Source organism: Ascidiella aspersa, chromosome 2 (genome assembly GCF_963924565.1).
Source record: "Ascidiella aspersa chromosome 2, kaAscAspe10.2, whole genome shotgun sequence".
Classification (NCBI taxonomy): Eukaryota; Metazoa; Chordata; class Ascidiacea; order Phlebobranchia; family Ascidiidae; genus Ascidiella; species Ascidiella aspersa.
In genome coordinates this window covers 18,236,045-18,257,183 of record NC_139448.1, presented here as the reverse complement: position 1 = coordinate 18,257,183, position 21,139 = coordinate 18,236,045, and the positions used below count along the sequence as shown (strand labels likewise).

Here is a 21,139-nt window from a genome sequence, read left to right as displayed (position 1 = left end):
CCAATTCAGGCGTTTATTGCATTCACAAAGGTTTTGTTGAAATAAAATCCGACAATTGCTATTTTAATATAGTTGGTAAAAGTGCTTTAGACACGAAACAAAACAACTGATATTTAACTTGCTTTTTTAACTATTAAACGTTTTAAAACGACGCCATATCGAAGTAGTTTTTTGAATCAGCATGTAGCCTTTTTAACACAGATAAGCTAATCAAAATGCTAAAAACACGCTATATACATACAACGTGGTTATTTAATAATTCTTTAAATGCTGGGGAAAAAAGCCAAAACTCGGATGGGCATAAGATGGTTTCTCGTCCATTGTATTTAAGATTATTACGTCACAAATTGAGGTATTGGGGCCTGAAGCGTTATAATTATCAAATTATCGCACATTATTTGGGTTAGGGCGCTGGTTAGCGTTTGGGTTTGGTTGGGTCAAGTATTGTTAAACTTAATCTTCTTATGCACATTTGTTAATGCAAATTAGTGCATTGTCCAAGACCTCAAAGTCTAAAAGTCGGACTTTTTGATCCTTTGAATGCACTGATTGTCGTAGACCTTTTTGCTTAGAACTGCACTGATTTCTGACGGATGGGGTGCAATAATTCTGTCACTAAGCCGATACAGCGTAAATTGAACCGTAAACAAAAAAAAACATGTAACGCCGTTCCAGATTACTTTCACCACTGTGTAGTATAACTCTGTCTTATCTGTTAACTTTATTGTTGATAAGGACCAACATTTTATATATCAAAAATTATTAGCAATTGTTTGTTGTAGAAATGCCGAAATCCATTCGTCAATCGTGTCTACCTAGACGCGGATATTTTATCGATTTTTTTTCCAAGTTTTAATGGGGTTGTCCCTATTATCAAACTAAGATTTCATTCTACAGGTCATTTTATCAATCGTCGGCAAACTTTTTGTCGCGGCCCAAACTACAGTACTTGGTCTATTTCAGGCCCACTACGTAAACCCACTGCAACAAAAGGGGCGTATCCAGAATTTTTGTTTGGTCGACCATAAAAATTTTGCAAAACTTCATTAAAAAAAAATAATTGACCCATGAAACAAATAACTTTTGTGCACCCAGTCAGGGCGATTTTGTTGACTGTACACACATTTGAGATTTCATGGATATCTGCCATACTTTACAAACTTGCAAACGAGGCCTTTGCTGGGGTTGTTATGTAGAATCAAAACTTATTCTCATATTTGTGTATAAAATAAAAACTTATTGTTAAAAGGTGGATTTAAATTAAGTGATAATCAACTGATTGGTCCACAAGGCTGCATGTTTTCCATCCCTATATGATGTCATGCCATACTGTTAAACAAATCATGTTTTTTGATGTTAGTGTGTTGTTTATATGTGAAATAATAATTGATTTGTAGGTGACGCAGCCCTGAGAACTTGATTGTTTAATTTAACACCTCTGAAGCAAAACTGATTTTGCGAATTTGTTAACATTATCAAATATGCCTAGGCTGTTGATATTGTCTAAGCATAAAACATTGCTGTGTTATGCAAGAAGGTTGATGTTTAGCAATAAATTACGACAAACTCCTTATTGTAGCGACCAACAAACTTTCAAAATAAATCCACAAGTGCTCATGAGGCCGTTTTCCAACAACTGTTCCATAATTTCATGTCAAACTTTAATTAAACAATGCTTGGATGATGCCTTTGATGAAGATCAAGTTGTTCATTATAGTTCACTTGTTTCATCAAGTGTTATAAAAGACTTTTGTGATGAATATACCAGACTGAATCTGGAAGCAAGAAGAGATATCATCCTCTTTCTTTGTCTAACCTATGGTCTAAAACGTCCCAATTTAGAAAAAACTTGTACCTTATTCACGGAATCATTGAAAGAGCAGGTTAATTTTTTGGATTATTTGTAGTTTGTTTTTTATTTGATTAATTACATTTTAAAACTTTATTGAAAATAGTTTTGTATCATATTACACTCCTGTTATCAATTATAATAAAGTTAGAATTTTTCAAATAATATACATAATTTATAACTATTGTAAGTCCAGTGCATCATTATAAATTGTTTGATCCTTAAAAATTGTGACAGGAAGCTACAAAAAACTTAGATTTAGGTTGTTATATATAAACATTCTTTTTGGCATGTCTACTAATATCGGATAAGAGCTGAAACAAAATACGAAATAGTATTGTTGATTGTTGTTCGATAATATGTTGGAATCGTTTCAGATGCGTATATTTGCAATTATCGCCATGGTTCATGATTTAATGCAGCAATTCTACCTTAAAGGCTGAATATAAAAAATAGAAGGTTAGCAACTGGAGGTAACTAAACTAAAAATTGTGATTTAATGGCCTGCAACATACCTCTGAACATTTTAATTTCATCTATTTTGATTGTTAAAGCATAGTAACTTTGACATAATTTGGTATCTAATTAGACTGCGATACTTTTAGTTTAAAATATTGGGTTCAGAATAAAATGTCAAATATCAGACATCCCTAATAAGCATTTTAAAAAAAATTACACAGTTTTTCTACTTATGCATAGTTCAGTATGTTCCATGCACAGTCCGACTTAAATAGACATATTTTTAAACTGTTTGAGAAGTGCAATTAATAAAGGCGAAAGAGGTGCCACAGGTGTTGTCACAACACAATAAAATATTTTTTGTTGTTGTTTCCCAAAGAGTATGAGTGCAATTGTCAAACTGCATTATTTTTTCATTATTGCAGTTTGGTATTTATATTGAACATCCACCACAAAAAGTGTGTAGTTCTTAGAGCCTGCCCATTTAAAGTACTCAAAGTAAAAATAACCTTTATTATGCAGAGAAACAATGCAACCCTTCTGCAAGTAGAAGATCGAATGCGATCACAACTCAATCCCATCTATATAAATTTGTTTAAATTAATTGGAAGGTTGGAAGATGGTGTAAAATTTCTGACCGAAATGAGACAAGATGCAATAACATTGGCACAAAATGAAATAAATCCTGCAACTGCAAATACATTAAGGTACTATGATATTTACTTTTACAAGATAAAACTTTGCAAACAAATGTTAAAAATGAATTTACTTTTACTGAACTCAATGACTTGAATGTTCACAATATTACTAAGAAAATACATGCCATTTTTATAAATGCAAATCCGGTGCGCATATTAAAATTTGCAAATAAACTTAATGTAGACCAAATACAAACTAATCTAATGCAACTAATTAACTAGATGGGGTTGCGGTTGTTGTTGGTATTTTTAGGGCCTTTTTTTAAATAGTGCTTTGTCTAAGTAATTGCATCATCATAAATAGAGTAATTTATCAGGTTAATTCTCGGCATTATGTGTTCTGTTGGAGGGCCAGATTCTGTTGTTAATACACATACAAAGGTTAATTCTTGTAATATTATATATTAGCCACACTTTGGTTTGTTAGTTTTAGGGTAGGCTATATAATAAATGGTACTTTCCATTGAATTATTTCTGCAAGCAAAAACAGATATGGGCCGAAAATTCCCAGCCTTTTTACCATTACTTTACTGATGCGAAGGGAGCAATTTACCAACGGATACAATTTAGCTAACGGTCTTTTATTTTAAGCGCTTAGAATATTAAAATACAAACCTACTACACTACTGCCAGTACCAAATTGAGAAACGATTCCTGTTTACAAGATATTTCTACCATTTAATAGGAGTATAGAGCTTACAGCGTTTATACGTTGACACTACACTTTATAAGGACCCTAAGGGGAACACCAACAAATATTTTCCTGTACCCGCTAGATAATATCCATTTAAATATTTTACCCACCACACACAAAAAATAAACTAACCCCAGAAAAATATCTCTTAAAACTCTCTGGAAAAATAATCTTTATTTAAAAAAAAAAGTATTGCTTAGTGTTATGAGAGAATTGCTAAAATGGCAAACTCAAAAGGTTTAACATTTTTTAATTTTTTTGGTAACTCTAAAATTGACAATTCTGGGACAAATTGGTTAAACGGGCAGGACACCGGGACAAGGCCCTAAAATCGGGACTGTCCTTGCTAAACCGGGATGTATGGCAAGCCTATAATTATGCATTACCTTGGGTTGTGAAGGCCAGTTTGGCTCATAGTGCTATGAAAGTGCAAAAATGTGATATACTTGTGGCATTTATGTTTGTTTTAATTTAGACACTACTCTGATCAACTAAAACATACACTTTCCTATTGGTTCTCCATCGGATTGCTGCAATTAACTAGAGTGTCATGGGAAACTCCAGCAGATATTTTAGAAAAAGTTAGTAAAGTTTTCTTTGCTTAGAAATTCTTAATAAAAGAAATCTTATTTTAAGTTTAGTCGTATATTGACTTTGTTTTTTCATTAATTTGTTTAGATTGCAAAAAATGAAGCTGTTCATCAAGTAAGAAATTGGCTCGACTTGAAGCACAGGCTGGGTGTAGACCGGCGATGTTATATGTTTATTCATAGTAGTATGCCAAGAGAACCTCTTGTTTATTTGCATGTTGCCCTGATGGACCATATTGCAAATAATATCACTGATATTGTACAATACACTCAGACTGATGGCTTAGATACTGGTCATGTTGACACTGCCATATTTTACTCAATTACATCAACACAAAAGGGTTTGCAGGTGTGAGTTAACTTTTATGTGAGTACACTGGGAGCTTTCAATAGAATACCCAAATAAGGTGATCAAAGATTGCGAGCCAAATACAAAATTTTGTATTCACCTTATTTGACTGAATTCTTAAAAACTAAGGAAATATAAATGGCCCTTGCTACTGGGTTAGTTGTTCAAACCTTCCAGTGTACTATGATACATTAGCTATTGTAGTATATGAAAAACGACTTTAAGAGGGGCTAGATTACAGTTGCATATGTGTATGTATGATTCATTTACTTTATTTTAGTGTCTAAAATGTTTTTGTTTATAATTATATTCAAGGGAATTGACTTTGGTGTTCACATGATCAGAGGAGTTGTGCAAGAACTTATTCAGGAGAAGTCCAACCTGACTAAATTTTCAAGCCTATCACCTATCCCTCAGTTTAGAAATTGGTTGGTAGGCCAATTATCAAATCCAAATCAATTAGAATTATTTCTACCAAATGAACAAGAAATGTTGATGGAATTATTGAAAGTTCCCAAAGACACACTACACAAGCACCTGTTAAATGCTATTGAAGAAAAACTATGGATAACAAATGTAAAACTTGTGAACCAGTTACAAGGGCCTTTAATGAGATTGTGTGCTGTTTATCTGCATTCAGTTAAACGCAGAGGCTATGTTTATGACCCAGTAGCTAACTTTCACCTAAGAAATGGTTCAACTCTTTGGAGGCTGAACTGGTTGGGAGATCCCACAGCTAATGGCTATAATCAATCTTTGGGTATAATGGCAAATTACAGATATTATATAGACGAAATGGAATGGAATAGTAGGAACTATATTCTGAACAAAAATGTTTCAATTTCACCTCATGTACTAAGCATGAGTGAAATTCCTGCAAGTAAGCTTTAGAGGGTTTTGCCTTAACTATGCAATAAGGTATTTTCTGTGCATGTAGGAGTTTTATTACGCTTGAATTATTTATTTTGTTTAATTGCGGTACATGCAATGTTTTTAGTAATTAATGTAGGGTTTTATTTCCTGAACAATGATTTATTTTACTCCCTGAGAAGACTAATTTTTTAATTGTTTAAAACGGTGAAAGAGTATATATTGGTTTTCATAGGCACAAAAATACATTTAACACTAAGTCAGTGGGTTCCCAACCCCAAAAGGGGTTTTATGGGGGTCGCCGTGTAGTATTTAATAAAGGAAAACTTCGTAAGAAATAAGCAATATGAACTAAAGTTTAGCAGTTTTGAAGGAGCAAAAGCAACCGCCAGTCTAACATTTGTGATTTTTGCTGTAGTGAACCAGACGTGTTTATGACGTCGCCATTGCTTTTTTTATGAATGCTACTCTAACAATGTCTAATAAAAACTTTAGCTTGTTGTATATACTTAAATCCGGGCATTTTAGCCAAATTTTGAAACTATCCATCTAGACTCTTTTCCCAATTGAATTTTGAAATATGTTTTTTGACTCTGGATTATGTATCATACCGGTACACTATAATTGCGGGTCGCGCAAGTTATGGAAAACTTATAACACTAAATAAGAGGGCGCGAGAGCAAAAAGGTTGGGAACACTGCATCAAGTCTCCTTATAAATACGTGTCTATACTGGGAAAACGTGAGTGCGTGGTTAAGTACTAAACTACGAATATCGTGTGATTTTTCCCGCGAGCAATTACTCTTTGGAGTGCACAAAAACGAACCGTGCAAAACATTTGTGAATTGTGTCCTTTTATGCGCGCGATATGTTATTTATCAATGTAAATATGCCGACACTGTCCCGACTATGTTACGCTTTTTACTGTTGCTATCTTCTGTGCAAACTTCCTAGCGATATTCGGCTTCAAAAAGAGGAAGTATGACAAAACACAAAAGTAAATGGTCGTTAGCTGCTTGAGAGCTTCACTATTTTGATTTGTTTTTCTTGTTCGTTTTTTCGCTATCTATTTTATTAGTCTCCTTATAAAGTAGAAACCCTTTATGTTAGTATCAATCTATAGATTATATACATCATCATTGTCCACCTACAATACAAATAGATGTAAAGAACGAAATTTATGTAATATACATTGAAGTACACCGATCACAGTAAAATGATTAATAAAACGTTTGAGCTTGGCGATCTTCAACGAACGAATATTTTGGGCGGGTAAATTGTAAATCAATTGTTTTCTAATTAAAGGCAATTAAAAACAACGTTTGCTAATGAAATTAATCTTTCTAAAATACACTTAAGCAGCAGATTTTTGTTTGACTTTTAGGCCTTTTAAGTTGTTAACAAAACACACACTCTTAAACGTGAATATTATTATTTTATTATTATTTCAAGTGAGTGCTCTGATTAGCTGAGACCAATACAAGGTTTGTGCGAAAATTTTAGCTCATTAGCGACATAACTTATGAAGCTTTTAAACTCGAAAAAAGCCAAAAATTTTGCGAGGTCACTAAAAGAACACAAGCTGGAAAATTAGGTTTGTTGCACTATCAGGCGCAGCGCACATTTTTTTAAGTAGTCTAACTTTATTACAATAAACGCCCCTCACGCAAATCTAAAGTTTCCAGTCTGGGTATGGTGGATATCAAGGAAAGGCTAAGCAGATTGTTCTCACAGTAGACGAAATGTGTTGGGCAAAAGGCAATTTCCGCAAAATTATTGAGTTAATGCAATTTTAATGCAGCTGTACAATATGTCATTTTATCGTAAATAAAACCAAATAAGCTTTTAAAACAAGAGAAACTCAATTTAGCCGATGCCTTTTTTTTGTTTGCTCCAACTCTTTACGTGATTTTAGTGCAGCGATTTAATTAAGTGTGAAGATAATATAATGCCCATATTTTTTCAGGGAAAAACAGTTTGGCGCCCAAACGTTGATACCAAAACAGCCGATGCTAGGAAGGTGGCCCACAACGTACCATACACTGTCCCTAGTTTAGGGTGTTATTTTTGAAAATTTTTCTTATTCTCGTGAATTTATGAGTTTTTCCGATATGTTTAGGTCTTGCAAAACATAGGCCTAAGCAAAAAGTTAACTTCGCAAAGTCCCGATTTATTCTCGACAAAACAGCGATTTTACTTACTCAACATCGCCGGAACAACGCAAATTATTCTTTATATAGGGCCTAATTTAACTGAAAAAAATCTATATAACTTAAGCAAAGCCGGGTATTTTTTCAAGCCGTTTTATATAAGAAAGCACAGCAATAAAGAATTTGTTTAAACTTTTAAAATTTAATAGAAACAGCAATGCAATTTTTTGCTTCGTTGTGTAGGCTTGTAATTCAAAGAAATATAAAAACAACTTTTTGCACTATAATTTTTGTAAATATTGCATCATGACATGCAACACTGATCACGATTCACGTGATCGATGTAAACAAAGACCAATACAGCTGTTTACAAAAACAAAAGCTCTACTTCGCCATTTTTTACGTGTTTAAACTTACGTGCCTTCCTTCAAGAGAGATTCATGGTTTATGTAAGTAATATTTGCTAAAAACGATATGTTTTGATGGACTATAAAGTTAATATTTTTTTTACCAGATTACTATTGCTTTACATCAAGCTTATACGATGTTTGGCATTGCAAGTCGCTTAGTTCAAGCGCAACAAGCAACAGCTCCTATTAGTCACGAAGATGATGAACAAAGAAAAGCTGGACGGCAGGCTGAGGAGCAGTTTGAGGAAATATTAAAGAAAGTTGGTGGAATACATCAGTCAAACATATTCAAGGCTTTGCGTGTTCCAGATGAGTTTCAAACAAGACGACATGAAATAGACCTGGTTTTAGTAGATGGATATGGAATCTACTGTTTTGAGGTAAAAAATTGGGGTGGTTCTATTACTGCTTCTGTAAACTCGCAACATTGGGAACAGTGCAAATCTACTTCAGACGACTCTTATTCTCAAATCCAACACTTTAACCCTGTTAACGAGATAAAGAAAAATAGTGAACTTCTCAGAAACCACCTAATGAGGGCTGGCATTTGTCTCACCAAGACGAAGTTCTTCCCCCGTGTTATTCTGACAAACACAAAATGCAAAATCGATGACTGTATTAAAAACGATCCGTCCGTTATAACTCACGATAACATAGGAAACTTTGCAGAATCTTTCAAAAAGTCTCTCACAACCATTTGCACAGATCCTCTTGTGCCTTATTTTTTTCGAGGCCAGCTATCATATGGACAAATGGACCAGATAAGAATGGCTCTCAATCAAATTGGCACATGGGACATTCTTGAGCTCCATGGGGGAAAACAGCTGTTTGGCGACTACAAAGGTTGCCCAGAGTTAAGCTGTAATAGAAAAGATGTCGAAGAAATAGTCTTTCAACATCAAAGAAATGCCACCTCTGCCACTTTATGGGCAATAGTTGGCTACACACCAACAGTAACAGTCACACTTTATAAGCGTGGTGGTAATGGTTGGTTTTTTCGAGAGGCAGTTTGTACTGCTACTTTGGCCTACAACCATGATATTGTGTTTCGAGTTGCTGGTGAAACTGGAGATGCTAAAATACCAGCAAATGACATAAACAAAATTATTTTGAGCAGTTAAAGTGCAAGAATTTTTTTGATGATCCTACATATTTTTTGCCTTTTCAAAGTTTGTGCAATTGTTTTCCGAAGGATGTTCTTACCTATGTGAGACTGACAGATACCGACAACCAACTTTTTTGTAGTGATATTGTACTTAACTCTGGGATATTTCAATCAATTGAACAGAAAATGTAAACTTTTTTGATAACACAACTCCCATTTTGCATTTTAACTGTTTTTGATTTAAACAAGTCTGCGATAAAAATAAAGCAAGCAACAACTTAATGTTGAAAAAAAATAGCAAATTTGTTTATTTTTATGTAAAAAGATTTTTTGTGAAATACATAAAAACATATACTACTTTCATAGTAAATAACGTCAAACATATAAATTGGCAGATATTATCTTCTATCTTTATAACCTTCAGTAAGGTTTGCTTTATATATATCCAAATAAAAGTTAAAAAAACACAATCTTATTGAGAGCTCAGTTTAAACATGCCCCAGTTTATTTATTTTGTAAATTGTTTCTTATTATTAACAAATTGCTGTTACTTTGTACAAAGTTTATTTTATACATATAACATAAGGTGCTGTGTAAAATATATTACAAAGTCTATTTGTATACTGATTTGGTTAAGGTTACATCATTTTGTATTTGATTCAACTGTTGAATTCATTGTCTTTTTGTTTCTTTACTTTCTGAATGTATATATCACTGTGCACATTGGGATAAACCTTGTACATTGCTTGGTGTGATAAAAGTGATTAAACTTAAGTATCATAGTGGTTTGTGATGCCCTTTTTCTTAAAACATGTAGTCACCCGATCCTCACTGTATATTACTATTAAAACTATGCTACTTTGGCAAATTTATTCAGAAATTACAACAGTTTTATTGTCTAATTGAGAAGTTTATGCCAAGTACAAAATAACAAATAACATGATTTTTTGGAAAATTCAAACAATGTTTTTCTGCAAATTTACTTTGTTGCGGGAGGCATTCCTTACCCATCACCATTCTTGGTGGACCTTAGTAAAATGTTTGGTTTCCACCTACAATAAATTATGTGTCTTATTCAGTGATAATCATGTCCAAGTATGGCTTTCTTTTACTTGGAAACTGTAACTTGTAATGTTGAGGTAACGTTGACCATCCATTTTTGTGGTATGTCAGGGATTTACACTGTTGTGATAATTCCCTTTAGTATGGTGGTGGAAGCAGCTTAATATCAGAAATACACTCATTATAAACTTTTTCATACAGTGGATTGTGTTTAACCAAAACGCAGCATGTTGGACGTTTTGAACCAGTAGCTGCACCAAGGTCCTACAACAAAATAGTATTGTAATTAATTATAACATGCTTACTGTTACATTGTAAAAAAATAATATACTTGTTTGGCTGGAATGTAGCAGTATGGTATATCAGAATCTTCACATATAATAGGTATATGACACATTACTTCAATGGGTTGAGTGTCTCCGGCAAACACAACAAAACCTTTTTCACCTTTCTTTAAATACTTCTGAACCTGAAAAATAAATGTATTAGCAGGTATCTAAAAATAAACTACAAGCAGGTAATACAATTGTTGAAAAATGAGTAGCAGGTTTGTTGATATTCCAGGATGTGGAGCAACTTTAATTTAATAAATCAGTTTTTATTTTTGTCAAATTTTGATTTATCAATATTTTTTCTGAAAATTTACTATCCTGATTAGGCATGGGAGAACAAATAAATAAACCAGGTTTCAGGCAAACAATGAAAACTTTAAATAACACTAATGAATATTTTGTGAAGGATCAGTATAAAAAAAATTATGAAATCTCTTTACAAAACAGGGTCATCATTACACCCTTTGTGAAATACAGAGAAAACCCCAAACTTGATGCATATTTAAAAAGCAGACAATCCATTAGGTTGCCCTTCAATCCGAGCAGTAGATAGCTGCTGTTCTTTTAACCTGTCCTCCTGTCACAGGGCAAGGGGTAATTTAATGTTCATAGTAAATAATACTAACCATGAACAATGCCCAAAGCCAAATACTAACCCAAATGTAAGGCAATGTTTATGTCATCACTAGGGCCCGCAAAAGTCAATAAAGTTAAAATTTTTGGGACCTCGTCTGTCCACAAATCAAAGAATAAAGTTGTTTTCAGCACCTAGGGGACTGTTTCTAAGAATTTTATAGGTTAAAATAAAGTTAAAATTTACAATAAAGTTAAAATTTTTTAATAAAGTCAAAATATGTCAAGTTATGGCTTTTGACAAAGTTTGTTTGTTAAACCATATTAACCCATAAAAGCAGGCTAAATGTCACAATGCCCACTTGGATCAGCGGTAACTTTTATCGCAAATTGTCTATTTTTTTTATTGTTACGTATTAAAATAATTCTTATAAAACACTTTATCTTCATAAACGTGGTCTTTTAGAAGATCAACAATTTGAATTTTACAAATAACCTACTGACATTCTGTAATACAAAAATGCCTAAGCAAGCTAAATCTATCGCCAAAAACACGACGCACTTTCATAATCCATAAAACAACTTGACTTTGCGACAAAATATTACGTTTGGGTCTGAAATCGACAACATATTATGTTTGGGTAACTCGCATCAATTCAAGGAAGAACTGTGGCCTCCACAAATAAGCAATTTCGTTAGGTTAAAATAAAGTTAAAATTTGATAAAAATAAAGTTAAAAAAATGTTTTTTTAGGTTAAAATAAAAATGGCCCTAGTCATCACTGACCCTGCGATCACATAAGACTGCCATGGGAAAATACTATTCTTACAGCATGTAGCTCCCTACCAAATCTCATTGGCACCACGATGAAGATATTTTGTGTATTTTTTTTTCCTTTTTAATCTTAATAGTTCTTAATATACTTTTTGCATAAATTTATATTTTCACTACCAACCTAACCCCACGATTAAGGTGGCAAGCAAATACCATAAAGTTTTTAAACATCCCATGGATAGCGTTCAAGCCGTTCATCCAAGTCTTGCATACTTGATGGAATCCAAATAGGTTGATTTGTAAAATTACAAAAAGTTTTACAGCAAACTTGAGAATTCCTGTAAGGTACACTAGTGTGCCGCATAACACAGTTTAATAATCCCTTGATTAAAGTCTGGCAGTATGGTAGAATGCTGGCGACTTGGCAACTATGTCGGCCGAAGAATCAGCTAGAAAACCGAAGAAATTAGTAAAATTTAGGTAAAAAAAAAAATTGGAAATTTTTTTCAAAAAATAGTTTTTTTCCAACATCCAATTTACAAAATACCTTGTGGTTGTTTTCACACATATTTAATCACATCTATTTTAGAACAGCGGAAATATGTAATAACATAACACACTACAATTGGCAGAAATTCATTTTGTTGTGTCATTTTGAAAAAGGTTACAGTAGTGTGAAGCACGTTGTTTAGTGAGAAACAGCCAGTGTAAGGCATATAGACTGTTTATTATTTTAAAAAGTACACACTTTTGATAATACAATTGTTACGTGTTGGCAGTTTTACTTTGAATTGGCAAGTACTTATATATTGAGTTGATTTTCTGTATATTGAGTTGAATTCCCAATTCCTGTTAATTGTACAGGTATAACATTCGCATCAGCATATTAAGAATGTACCAGGCTATGCTTCTCCACTTAAGGCCTAAAGTATATTTTTGTTGTTTAATTACGCAAATGCAAAAAAAAATGTACTTTAGCCTGGTTTTGCTAGGTTTATGTGTCTTTGTTTTCAACAAATCTATCCCAAAGGTAATATGCATACTATTTTGCACTGTGACTGTGACAATTTCTATTAAATTTTGTTATAAATATCATTATTTCAAGCAATATAAATTGGAAATTTATCCAAAGAATATTTTTTCCGTGCATGCATTTGTTAATGACTTCATGTCACAAAAATTTTTGCTACGTTTTGTTGTCTAATTTACTTATTAATAGCCTTGGTTATCGCCAAAACATGGCAAGGTTAAAACTTCCTTAGGCGACCACATTATTTAAGTTTAGGGGCGTGACCAAAAACCGAAGAATTTTCGCAAAAAAGGCTTGTCACCAGAAGGCTGGCAAGATTCTGCCAGCCTGAAGTCTAGTTTGTCACCTACACATAAAAACTGTCCTCCATCCCTGTCATATATGTATACTGCAATTTTATCTAGTCATCTATTATTTAATTTGAAGGCATAAAGAAAGAAAATTCTAATCCGGGGTAAACCCATTTTAAGTGGTGCTATATTTTTTTTTGTCGAGCAATGGTGTACTTCTAAAGTAAAAGCAAAGAAAGTAACTATTTGTTTGTGGTGATCGTAGGTAGTAAGTGTATTTAGTTATTTTAAACTTAATTATACTCCCAATTTTAGTTATGTTTTTAACACTCATGCCAGGCACCAGCTGCTTTACTGCTTAGTATGCAATCGTTAACTTTAGTTGAAAACCTAAACCAAGACCGTGCAATATGTGTGATTGATTTTGGTAAGTTCAATGCATGGGACTATGTTAAGTTACAAGCAAACCCTTTCACCACCTGCAAACAAAACAAAGGTATTTTTACAGGTGTTATTATGCCACGACTATTGGAACATCCACATGGAGCAGTGACAGCTAAAATCTGTGTCAGTAGATGGACAATAAATTGTGTCAAATGCACACTAATCAAGTATTTTTCAAATATGCTTATGAAGAATAATTTTGGGCTAACTATCATTAAATAAAAATGAAGATTTCTAATCGACATGACAGTCACAGTTTGACGAAAAGAATCTGCATTATTTAAAAAATGCCATGGTAGCAACTAGAGGACCCACCCACCTTTTTGTAAGTGACATTAACATTTTTGTCAGGGTTTAACTCACCGTCCGAAGCTGCATGTTTTTTTAATGTAATTGGGCACAAGTCTTAAGCTAATGCAAAACCAAAATCAAACGGAAAACACTGTTTTGTTTGGTCGACCTTAAAAGCAGAATGCTTTTTTCTCTTTCAACTTTCGTTATTCGTTCGGGTTGGCTGATCAGCAAGTATGTGTTCGACAATTAATAACAATAAATCAAGTGGTCTCCGCCGTTTCTCGCTGAACACGTCGAGTTACGCGGTGCTGATGTTTTTCGCTGTTTGCTGTCCGCGTTAATATCAGATGTTTGTGTAAGACAGGGGTCGGCAAACTACGGCCTGATCGACCGCCGCCTCTTAGACAAACTATAAACGAGTCCATTTCAAATACTTTTAGGCCATTTAACTACGTAAGTGCGAATTTTCGCCCAATGTAATAAAAACTTGCAAGAAATTTAAACGATATGCCGTTATACCAAAAAAAAATCGCAATCATTTCGCTCGCCAGCTACGCCCAGACTTAAAAAGGTTAACAAACACTAAACTAGATTAACATTTGCGCCAACACATTTCCTGCTTTCTTGTAATTAAACACGTTTTTATGTGCCAAATAGAACCGAGGCCCGCGTGATCACAGTTGTTCTAACATGAAAATAATACTAGAAAAAATGTTGCCGCCCCTGGTTTAAGATGTGCTTGTATTTTAGCTGACTTGGCACAGAAATCGGCGCAGATGTCGCGCTGATCGTGGCGCTTGATCATAATAACACCCGAGAAAACAATCTTTGTTTAGTATTTGGCGACAGACGTGCTTGTAATTTAGCGTAGTCCCATACATGGATCTACCAAAATCAATCACACATATTTCACAATTTTGGCTTAGTTCCTCGAGCCAAAAGTTAACGATTGCACAATAAGGGGTTTCGCAGCTGGCGCCTGGCAGGATTGTTGACGACACACGTGTTCGCTTTGCGTCTAAAGGTTCGCTTTTGCTGGACCTTAATTCGCTGTTTGTGATAATTTTTATTACTTATGATCTCATTACGATCGCTATTTTATGACGTCATATCCGCCACATTTTTATGACGTTATTAACCTCAGACGGAAAACGGGGAATTCCCTAAGTTAAAAATTCGGGACCCCCCTTTTGGGATTTCTGGATACGCCCCTGATTTGGACCGATATCCGATTTTTTTACAATCCTAATAGATATATTTAAGTTGTTTATTACTTTAATCAGCTGAGGTATGATGTCATTTTTTATTTAATAATTGTAATTAATCAAAGGCAGATTGTAATATAGAAAACACAACTTTTCTGCATTCTCTCCAGTTAAGCGACTCCTTTTCTCTATATTTCTTACTGTGCTGAACACCTGTTCGCTGGGAACTGAAGATGGTGGTGCACTTAGAAATCGTCTTGCTAATTGTGAAAGTATTCCATATTTTTCTATGTTTGTTTTTTTATGTGTGTGTGTTTTTTTTTCATTCAAGTGGGCAACCATTTCTTTGGTGTAATGGTTCTTTAATATACTCCTCAATCTCATCCTTTAGTCTTCCCGTTATACTTTTTGCTGGTGTGGGCTGAGAGGTTTCCAACACACTTGCATATAGATCATCCAACTGAAGACTGTTTCTAGAACACCCTGGTATGTCTTTGGGATAAACTGGTATTTTTGGTGAAGTGTTATAAATTAAAGTTGGTGTTGATTCCTGGAAAACCTCTTCTTGAAGCCAGTCTTTAGCTATAACCAGGATCATCTCTGATGAAAAAGAACGGTTTTTAAATCGGGGATCAAGGAAACAGGCTATCACCACAGCTTTGACAACATCCATTTTTCCAAATCTTGTATAAAGGCTTTCTAACATAACGTTTCTGTGTCTGCATGCCATGAGTTTGCGGTCCTTCATCTTGAAGAAGAGCTTTCAACACAGCAATGCTGGGCAATATTGATGAGACACCTGACTCTTCTTTTGAAATTTCAAGAGTGATTACCTCAAATGGTTGTTAAAGTCTCAACCAAGTTTGGACAACTAAAATTTTCAAATTCACTATTGTACACAATAAGTGCTCTTTTTTGTTCCAACATTCTTTTTAACATGTGTAAAATGGAATTCCACCTGGTTGGAACAGCTTGAATAATTGAGTGAGTTGATAATCCAACCTGATTTTGTATTGCATGTAAGCGTTGCTTTGCTAAAACTGAATGGTTAAAATGAGTAGCAATTTGCTTAAGTTTTGCTATAACATCTGTCACAACTCGTTGTGATTGCAAGCCATCAATATTCAATAACCAGTTGCCGGAGTGTGAGCGCAACAACTCAAATCTGGAACATCAACAATTTTCATGCCTTTGATAACATCTGCACCCTGAGAACCAAGAGATCCTGATCTTTCTCAATCTCCCAAAACTGAAGCATATCCAAAAACATTTCTGCAATATATTTGCCAGTATGCAAGCAGGACATTGATTTAACTGACAAAACCACCTGCACTCTTTTCCAGTTGTTGTTAATGAAGTGTGCTGTTTGACTCATTAAAGATTCAGCTGCTCCTGACCAACAATCTGTGGCAAAGGAAATGCCTTGGCCTGTATGTTGTTCTTTAAGGATAGTTTTAACCTTTTCGATAACCTTATTGTATGTCATGTCCAGCATTTTGGTTCGATAAAATTTTTCTGTTTTAGTGTGTATCTTGGTTCTGCTGCTGTCATTAGTCACTTGAAACCTACATCACTTGCAATAGTAAATGGCTGGATGTCAGTTGCAATCATCTCAATTATGATTTTGTCCGAAGCTTTCGATCTTAAATCTTCATTTGACCATTTTGCCTGTCGGTCAATAACCTGAACTAAAGTTGGCTGCACTTTTTTAATAATTTTTTATTTTTCAAAATGTTCATCTTGACTGACTTGTGTGGGTGCTTCCTTTTCAAATGAATAACTGTGTTCAGTTAAGTGAATAATTTACTCGACTACTTTACTGCTCAAGGTAACAATGAGAGACTCTATTAGCAAACGCTGTTTTTTAATTGAAGTAAATCGCCAATCAAAAAGAAATACAAATCTAGAAAGTAGTTCTTCTGGTAAAATTATATTTTATAAGTGTCCAGTAAAATATTGGTAAAAATATCGGCAAAAATTTACCAATACCGATCGGTCGACCTCTAGTTACAACACATACCTGATACTAGCGCAGACAGCCAAAAGCCAGGAACATATCTGTTTGTAACTAAACGTTTTTATTGAGAAAAATGGGAGAAAGCTTGATTTGGTGTTGTCCATTGCGGAATGCAAACTTGCAGATCAGACAACCTCAACAAATAAAGAAAGGCCAAAGATAAAAAATGTGCTGTGCCTGTGTCTATGGTTGATTCAATTGCTAACAAGAAACAAAAGACAGCGTTTTAGGTTTCACTTTTGTTTAGCCTTAGTTTAAGACTTGTGACCAAATCACATAAAAAATATATATATTTGAGACTTGAGTTGAAATTGTACAAAAAAACAATAATACCAATGACAAAAATCAGGGTATGAATCCCCAAACCCCCTGGACACTCCACTGACCGTATTCAAAGAATAGTAGTGCTATACGGTCTGGATAAACAGTGGAGTATTGGGGGGGTTCGGCTCCCCCCGTTTCGTAAATGATATTATCGGGTTTTGTTCGTTTTTGTCAGGATTTAATCACCGTCGAAGCGGCAATGTTTTGAATGTAATTAGGTCATGCGTCATAAGATAATGTGAAGCCTATATCAAACACAAAACATAATTTTTCGACTTTTGTTCGGTTGACCATAAATGCAGGATGTTTTTTTCTGTTTCACCTTTTATTATTCGTTCAGGATGTCTGATTAGCAAGGGTGTATTCAACAAACGACAAAGCTAAGCCAAGCCTTCCTCCTTCTTTCCCTCGCTAAAAACATCGAGTTAGTATAATGTTTCTTGCTGTTAGCTGTCCACTCTAATTTCTGATGTTGGTGTAACAACGGCATTCTTTTAACTGAAGCAAATTCTCTTAAAGAATGGTTTAACTGTGACTGTTCTAAGTGGCCTTTTTTATGTGATAATAGTTACCGCAAAATTATTATCTACAGACATGTCCTAAGACCATGTGTTTAGTGTGCAATTGACGCAACTTATTTTCCTTTAACCGCAGCTTGTATTTTAGCTGAATTGGCACAACATCTGGGACTTCCCCTAACACGATACTATACGTTTTTCTTAAAAAACACAGAAACCTTGTAATTTTTATATTAAACAATGGCAAGAAAGCATCACTAATCTATTTTGTAACTTAAAATGTATTCTTAAAGCCCCCAAATCCCCACTTTACCCCATTTTTGGAGCTGTCATTTAATTTATCACATATGTGCAATAAAATATACTTTAACAAATTGTATATTATGAAAAGCAAAGTATTTTAATCAACAGTGAATAAAGAAGGAATATAGCAAAATCATACCCAGATTTTCTAAAAAAAAACCTTGGCTAAAAAATAAAAAAGCTATTCATTGATGTTCCTTTTTACATTTTTTAACTATGACATTGGTATACTTTTGCTATATTCCTTCTTTATTCACTGTTGATTAAAATACTTTGCTTTTCATAATATACAATTTGTTAAAATATATTTTATTGCACATATGTGATAAATCAAATGACAACTCTGGGCTTTAAGAATACCTTTTTAATTAACATAAAACTGGAAAATAGATTAGTGATGCTTTCTTGCCATTGTTTAATATAAAAATTACAAGGTTTCTTTGTTTTTAAAGAAAAACGTACAGTATCGTGTTAGGGGAAGTCCCTGATTTTAGCAATTTTAGTGTGATAACTTTGGGGTGCTTGCGGAGCCCCTAAATGTTGTCCAATTGTTTTGAAAACTTTTGAAACTGATTTTTATGTGACACATAATGGGAAATCAAGCAGGAAGCATAAATTTTCAAAAAAAAGTTAAATCTGAACATCCCTAACAGGGCACTCACCTCAATAATAATAATGATTGTATATATATATATCACAATCAGAATAGGAAAACATAAAAATCAAATACTTTAACTATAAGGCTTATGAACTGCACTTTATTTACCTCCTTTACTCCTCTGCGCAAGGACTTTTCTTTCGCAGCTTTTTTAACACATTTGTAAAGACGCTTGGTTGTCTTTTTAGATGCAAGTGGTTTGGCTATTGGATTTAAATATTGCAATAGTTCCTTATACGATTTTCCGTCTTCTTGAGTGCCTGACTGGCTGGCAATAGAATCATCTAGTTTTTCTCCCATAGTTTAGGTTAAGCTTAAAACAAGTCTGTAAATGTCAAATAAAATGTATAGTTGAGTGTCAGTGCATGAAAATAAATGGCTATGTTAACAAGTTCCAAGCATGTTAATTAGGCATTAGCTGCATGACCCTTGTAAAACCAGGACGCAATATTTTACCAAGCTTTTTACGCCAACATCACTTTTATAAATTGTCACCACACCTACATGAAGAGTTTCTGAAATCAAAATATGCCTCTTTTCCCCATATATAGGGCAACCTTGCGAAGGGTGGACACCAGGGGCGTAGCGTGGGGGGTGTCTAGAAATTAAAACCATGATTGCTGCGATGTTTCATCGGAAACATTGCACCTGGTATTGAAAACACGACGGTGCTTATGCTTATCGCGCTGTCACCGACTAATCACTCCTCAATTTCATTGATTCATTAAGAAGTTCTCCTGTCACCGAATTTAAGTATCTCAAACCGGCCTGATAACGAAAAAATATTTTATTGGGGAAATAAACAGAAGTGTCAATGACGTCGAGAAAACAGGTATGTAAGCTACAACAACATACATTTTAAACAATTTTTTTTTATTCGTTAGCGTTAAGCTGGCCAAGAGCTTTTCGCCGCAGGTCGCTTTATAGAAAGTTTTTATTAGCCTCAATCCTGAAAAGGAGTGCTTAGCCGTCGCAGTTGGAACAGGCAGAGTCATTGCACACTCACACAATCGGCAAAATCAAACTACAAATATCAACAAATTTGTTGATAAGCATCCCTAATTTTGCTGACAACTAGGGATATTCAAAGTAAAATATTGAATCCTCGGATTCAAATCCAAAAATGGTATTTGGATTTTCATTAATTAAATATATTACCATATACCAGGTTTATAAAATTTGGTATCGGTTGCCAAAAACATAAAAAAATCTGTTATCGGTATCGATCTGAAAAAGTTATAACTGTCGATCTCTGGTCAAAATGCCCTAAAATTCGACTAAGTTGTTAATGGATGTGCAAAATTAATTTCTGCAGAACAGTCTTGGTTCACCAAAAGTGTTAAAAAAACTTAAAAATGGTTACTTTTAGTGCAACTGCACAAAAGCTGCTAAGAGAGCTTTTACATTTTTTATCTAATTAATAAGCAATTCGGCACTGGTTAGAAAATAACACTCTGGAATTTTTAAGTTTGGCGCAATGTCTGTCAATATAGGATATGTTATATAAAATATACTGGGATTTGATATTCTGGATTTAAAACCTAATATTCTAGAATACCTGCTTTGAACGTACCCCTATAAGTACAACACCAGCTTTTTCTGAAATTTAGGTGTGCAAGTTGCTAAATTAAATGTGCAGACAAATTACTTTAAAAAAATGTAGGGTTTGCACCGGTCACAGAATACAAACTGGATTGCACACACACGCCTTATTTTTATTAACGCACACCAGAGATCCTAATGAAAAGCGCCATAAAATGCAGACTGGGTGTATAGCAAAACTAAAAGGTCGTATGTCCGGGGATGGAGATTTAGCACATATAAAGCCCCTTCGGATCTCATCGATTTCTCGCAGGTGCACTTGTCATACTTCCCACCAGGAAAACATCAGGAAATCTGGGTGCTGGCCTAGCATCCTACCACATACGGCGCTGGTCTAGAATCTTACCACAACAAACATTATTTGGGTTAGGGTGCGAGTTCGCGTTTGGGTGGGTCAAGTATGATTATTAAATGATATAAATAGACTATTACTTGACCCAAACCATACCACACGACATCCAAACGGCAAACGCTTACTCACACCGCGTGGTAGGATTCTAGACCAGCGCCTTGTACCTATCAAAACATGGAAACATCTA

The 21,139-nt window shown here is 34.2% G+C and overlaps 3 protein-coding genes across 3 annotated transcripts; 2 read left to right on the top strand and 1 right to left on the bottom strand.

Moving 5' to 3' along the window:
• The first annotated feature begins 1,135 nt into the window (after window positions 1-1,135).
• Window positions 1,136-6,706, top strand: LOC146164159 (malonyl-CoA decarboxylase, mitochondrial-like). The gene is made up of 5 exons (XM_083381932.1): window positions 1,136-1,883; window positions 2,831-3,015; window positions 4,176-4,281; window positions 4,379-4,639; window positions 4,955-6,706. The coding sequence occupies exons 1-5, from the start codon at window positions 1,482-1,484 to the stop codon at window positions 5,528-5,530; spliced, it is 1,530 nt and encodes a 509-aa protein (XP_083238058.1). The 5' UTR covers window positions 1,136-1,481; the 3' UTR covers window positions 5,531-6,706.
• A 1,307-nt stretch (window positions 6,707-8,013) lies between these two features.
• LOC146164158 (uncharacterized) lies at window positions 8,014-9,956 on the top strand. Its single transcript, XM_083381057.1, has 2 exons — window positions 8,014-8,108; window positions 8,174-9,956. Exons 1-2 carry the CDS (start codon window positions 8,100-8,102, stop codon window positions 9,188-9,190), a joined length of 1,026 nt encoding a protein of 341 aa, XP_083237183.1. The 5' UTR covers window positions 8,014-8,099; the 3' UTR covers window positions 9,191-9,956.
• Window positions 9,385-19,319, bottom strand: LOC146164157 (H/ACA ribonucleoprotein complex subunit 2-like protein). Its single transcript, XM_083381059.1, has 3 exons — window positions 19,107-19,319; window positions 10,568-10,705; window positions 9,385-10,500 (listed from the first exon to the last, which is right to left on the bottom strand). Exons 1-3 carry the CDS (start codon window positions 19,296-19,298, stop codon window positions 10,375-10,377), a joined length of 456 nt encoding a protein of 151 aa, XP_083237185.1. The 5' UTR covers window positions 19,299-19,319; the 3' UTR covers window positions 9,385-10,374.
• Between the last annotated feature and the right edge of the window lie 1,820 nt (window positions 19,320-21,139).

Coding starts and splice junctions, on each gene's coding strand:
- LOC146164157 (XM_083381059.1), bottom strand. CDS start 19,298: ATGGGAGAAAAACTAGATGATTCTATTGCCAGCCAGTCAGGCACTCAA. Junction 10,706..19,106: donor TGCGCAGAGGAGTAAAGGAG/GTAAATAAAGTG, acceptor TTTATTTTTCAG/GTTCAGAAGTATTTAAAGAA. Junction 10,501..10,567: donor GCTACATTCCAGCCAAACAA/GTATATTATTTT, acceptor ATTTTGTTGTAG/GACCTTGGTGCAGCTACTGG.
- LOC146164159 (XM_083381932.1), top strand. CDS start 1,482: ATGCCTAGGCTGTTGATATTGTCTAAGCATAAAACATTGCTGTGTTAT. Junction 1,884..2,830: donor CGGAATCATTGAAAGAGCAG/GTTAATTTTTTG, acceptor TTTATTATGCAG/AGAAACAATGCAACCCTTCT. Junction 3,016..4,175: donor GCAACTGCAAATACATTAAG/GTACTATGATAT, acceptor GTTTTAATTTAG/ACACTACTCTGATCAACTAA.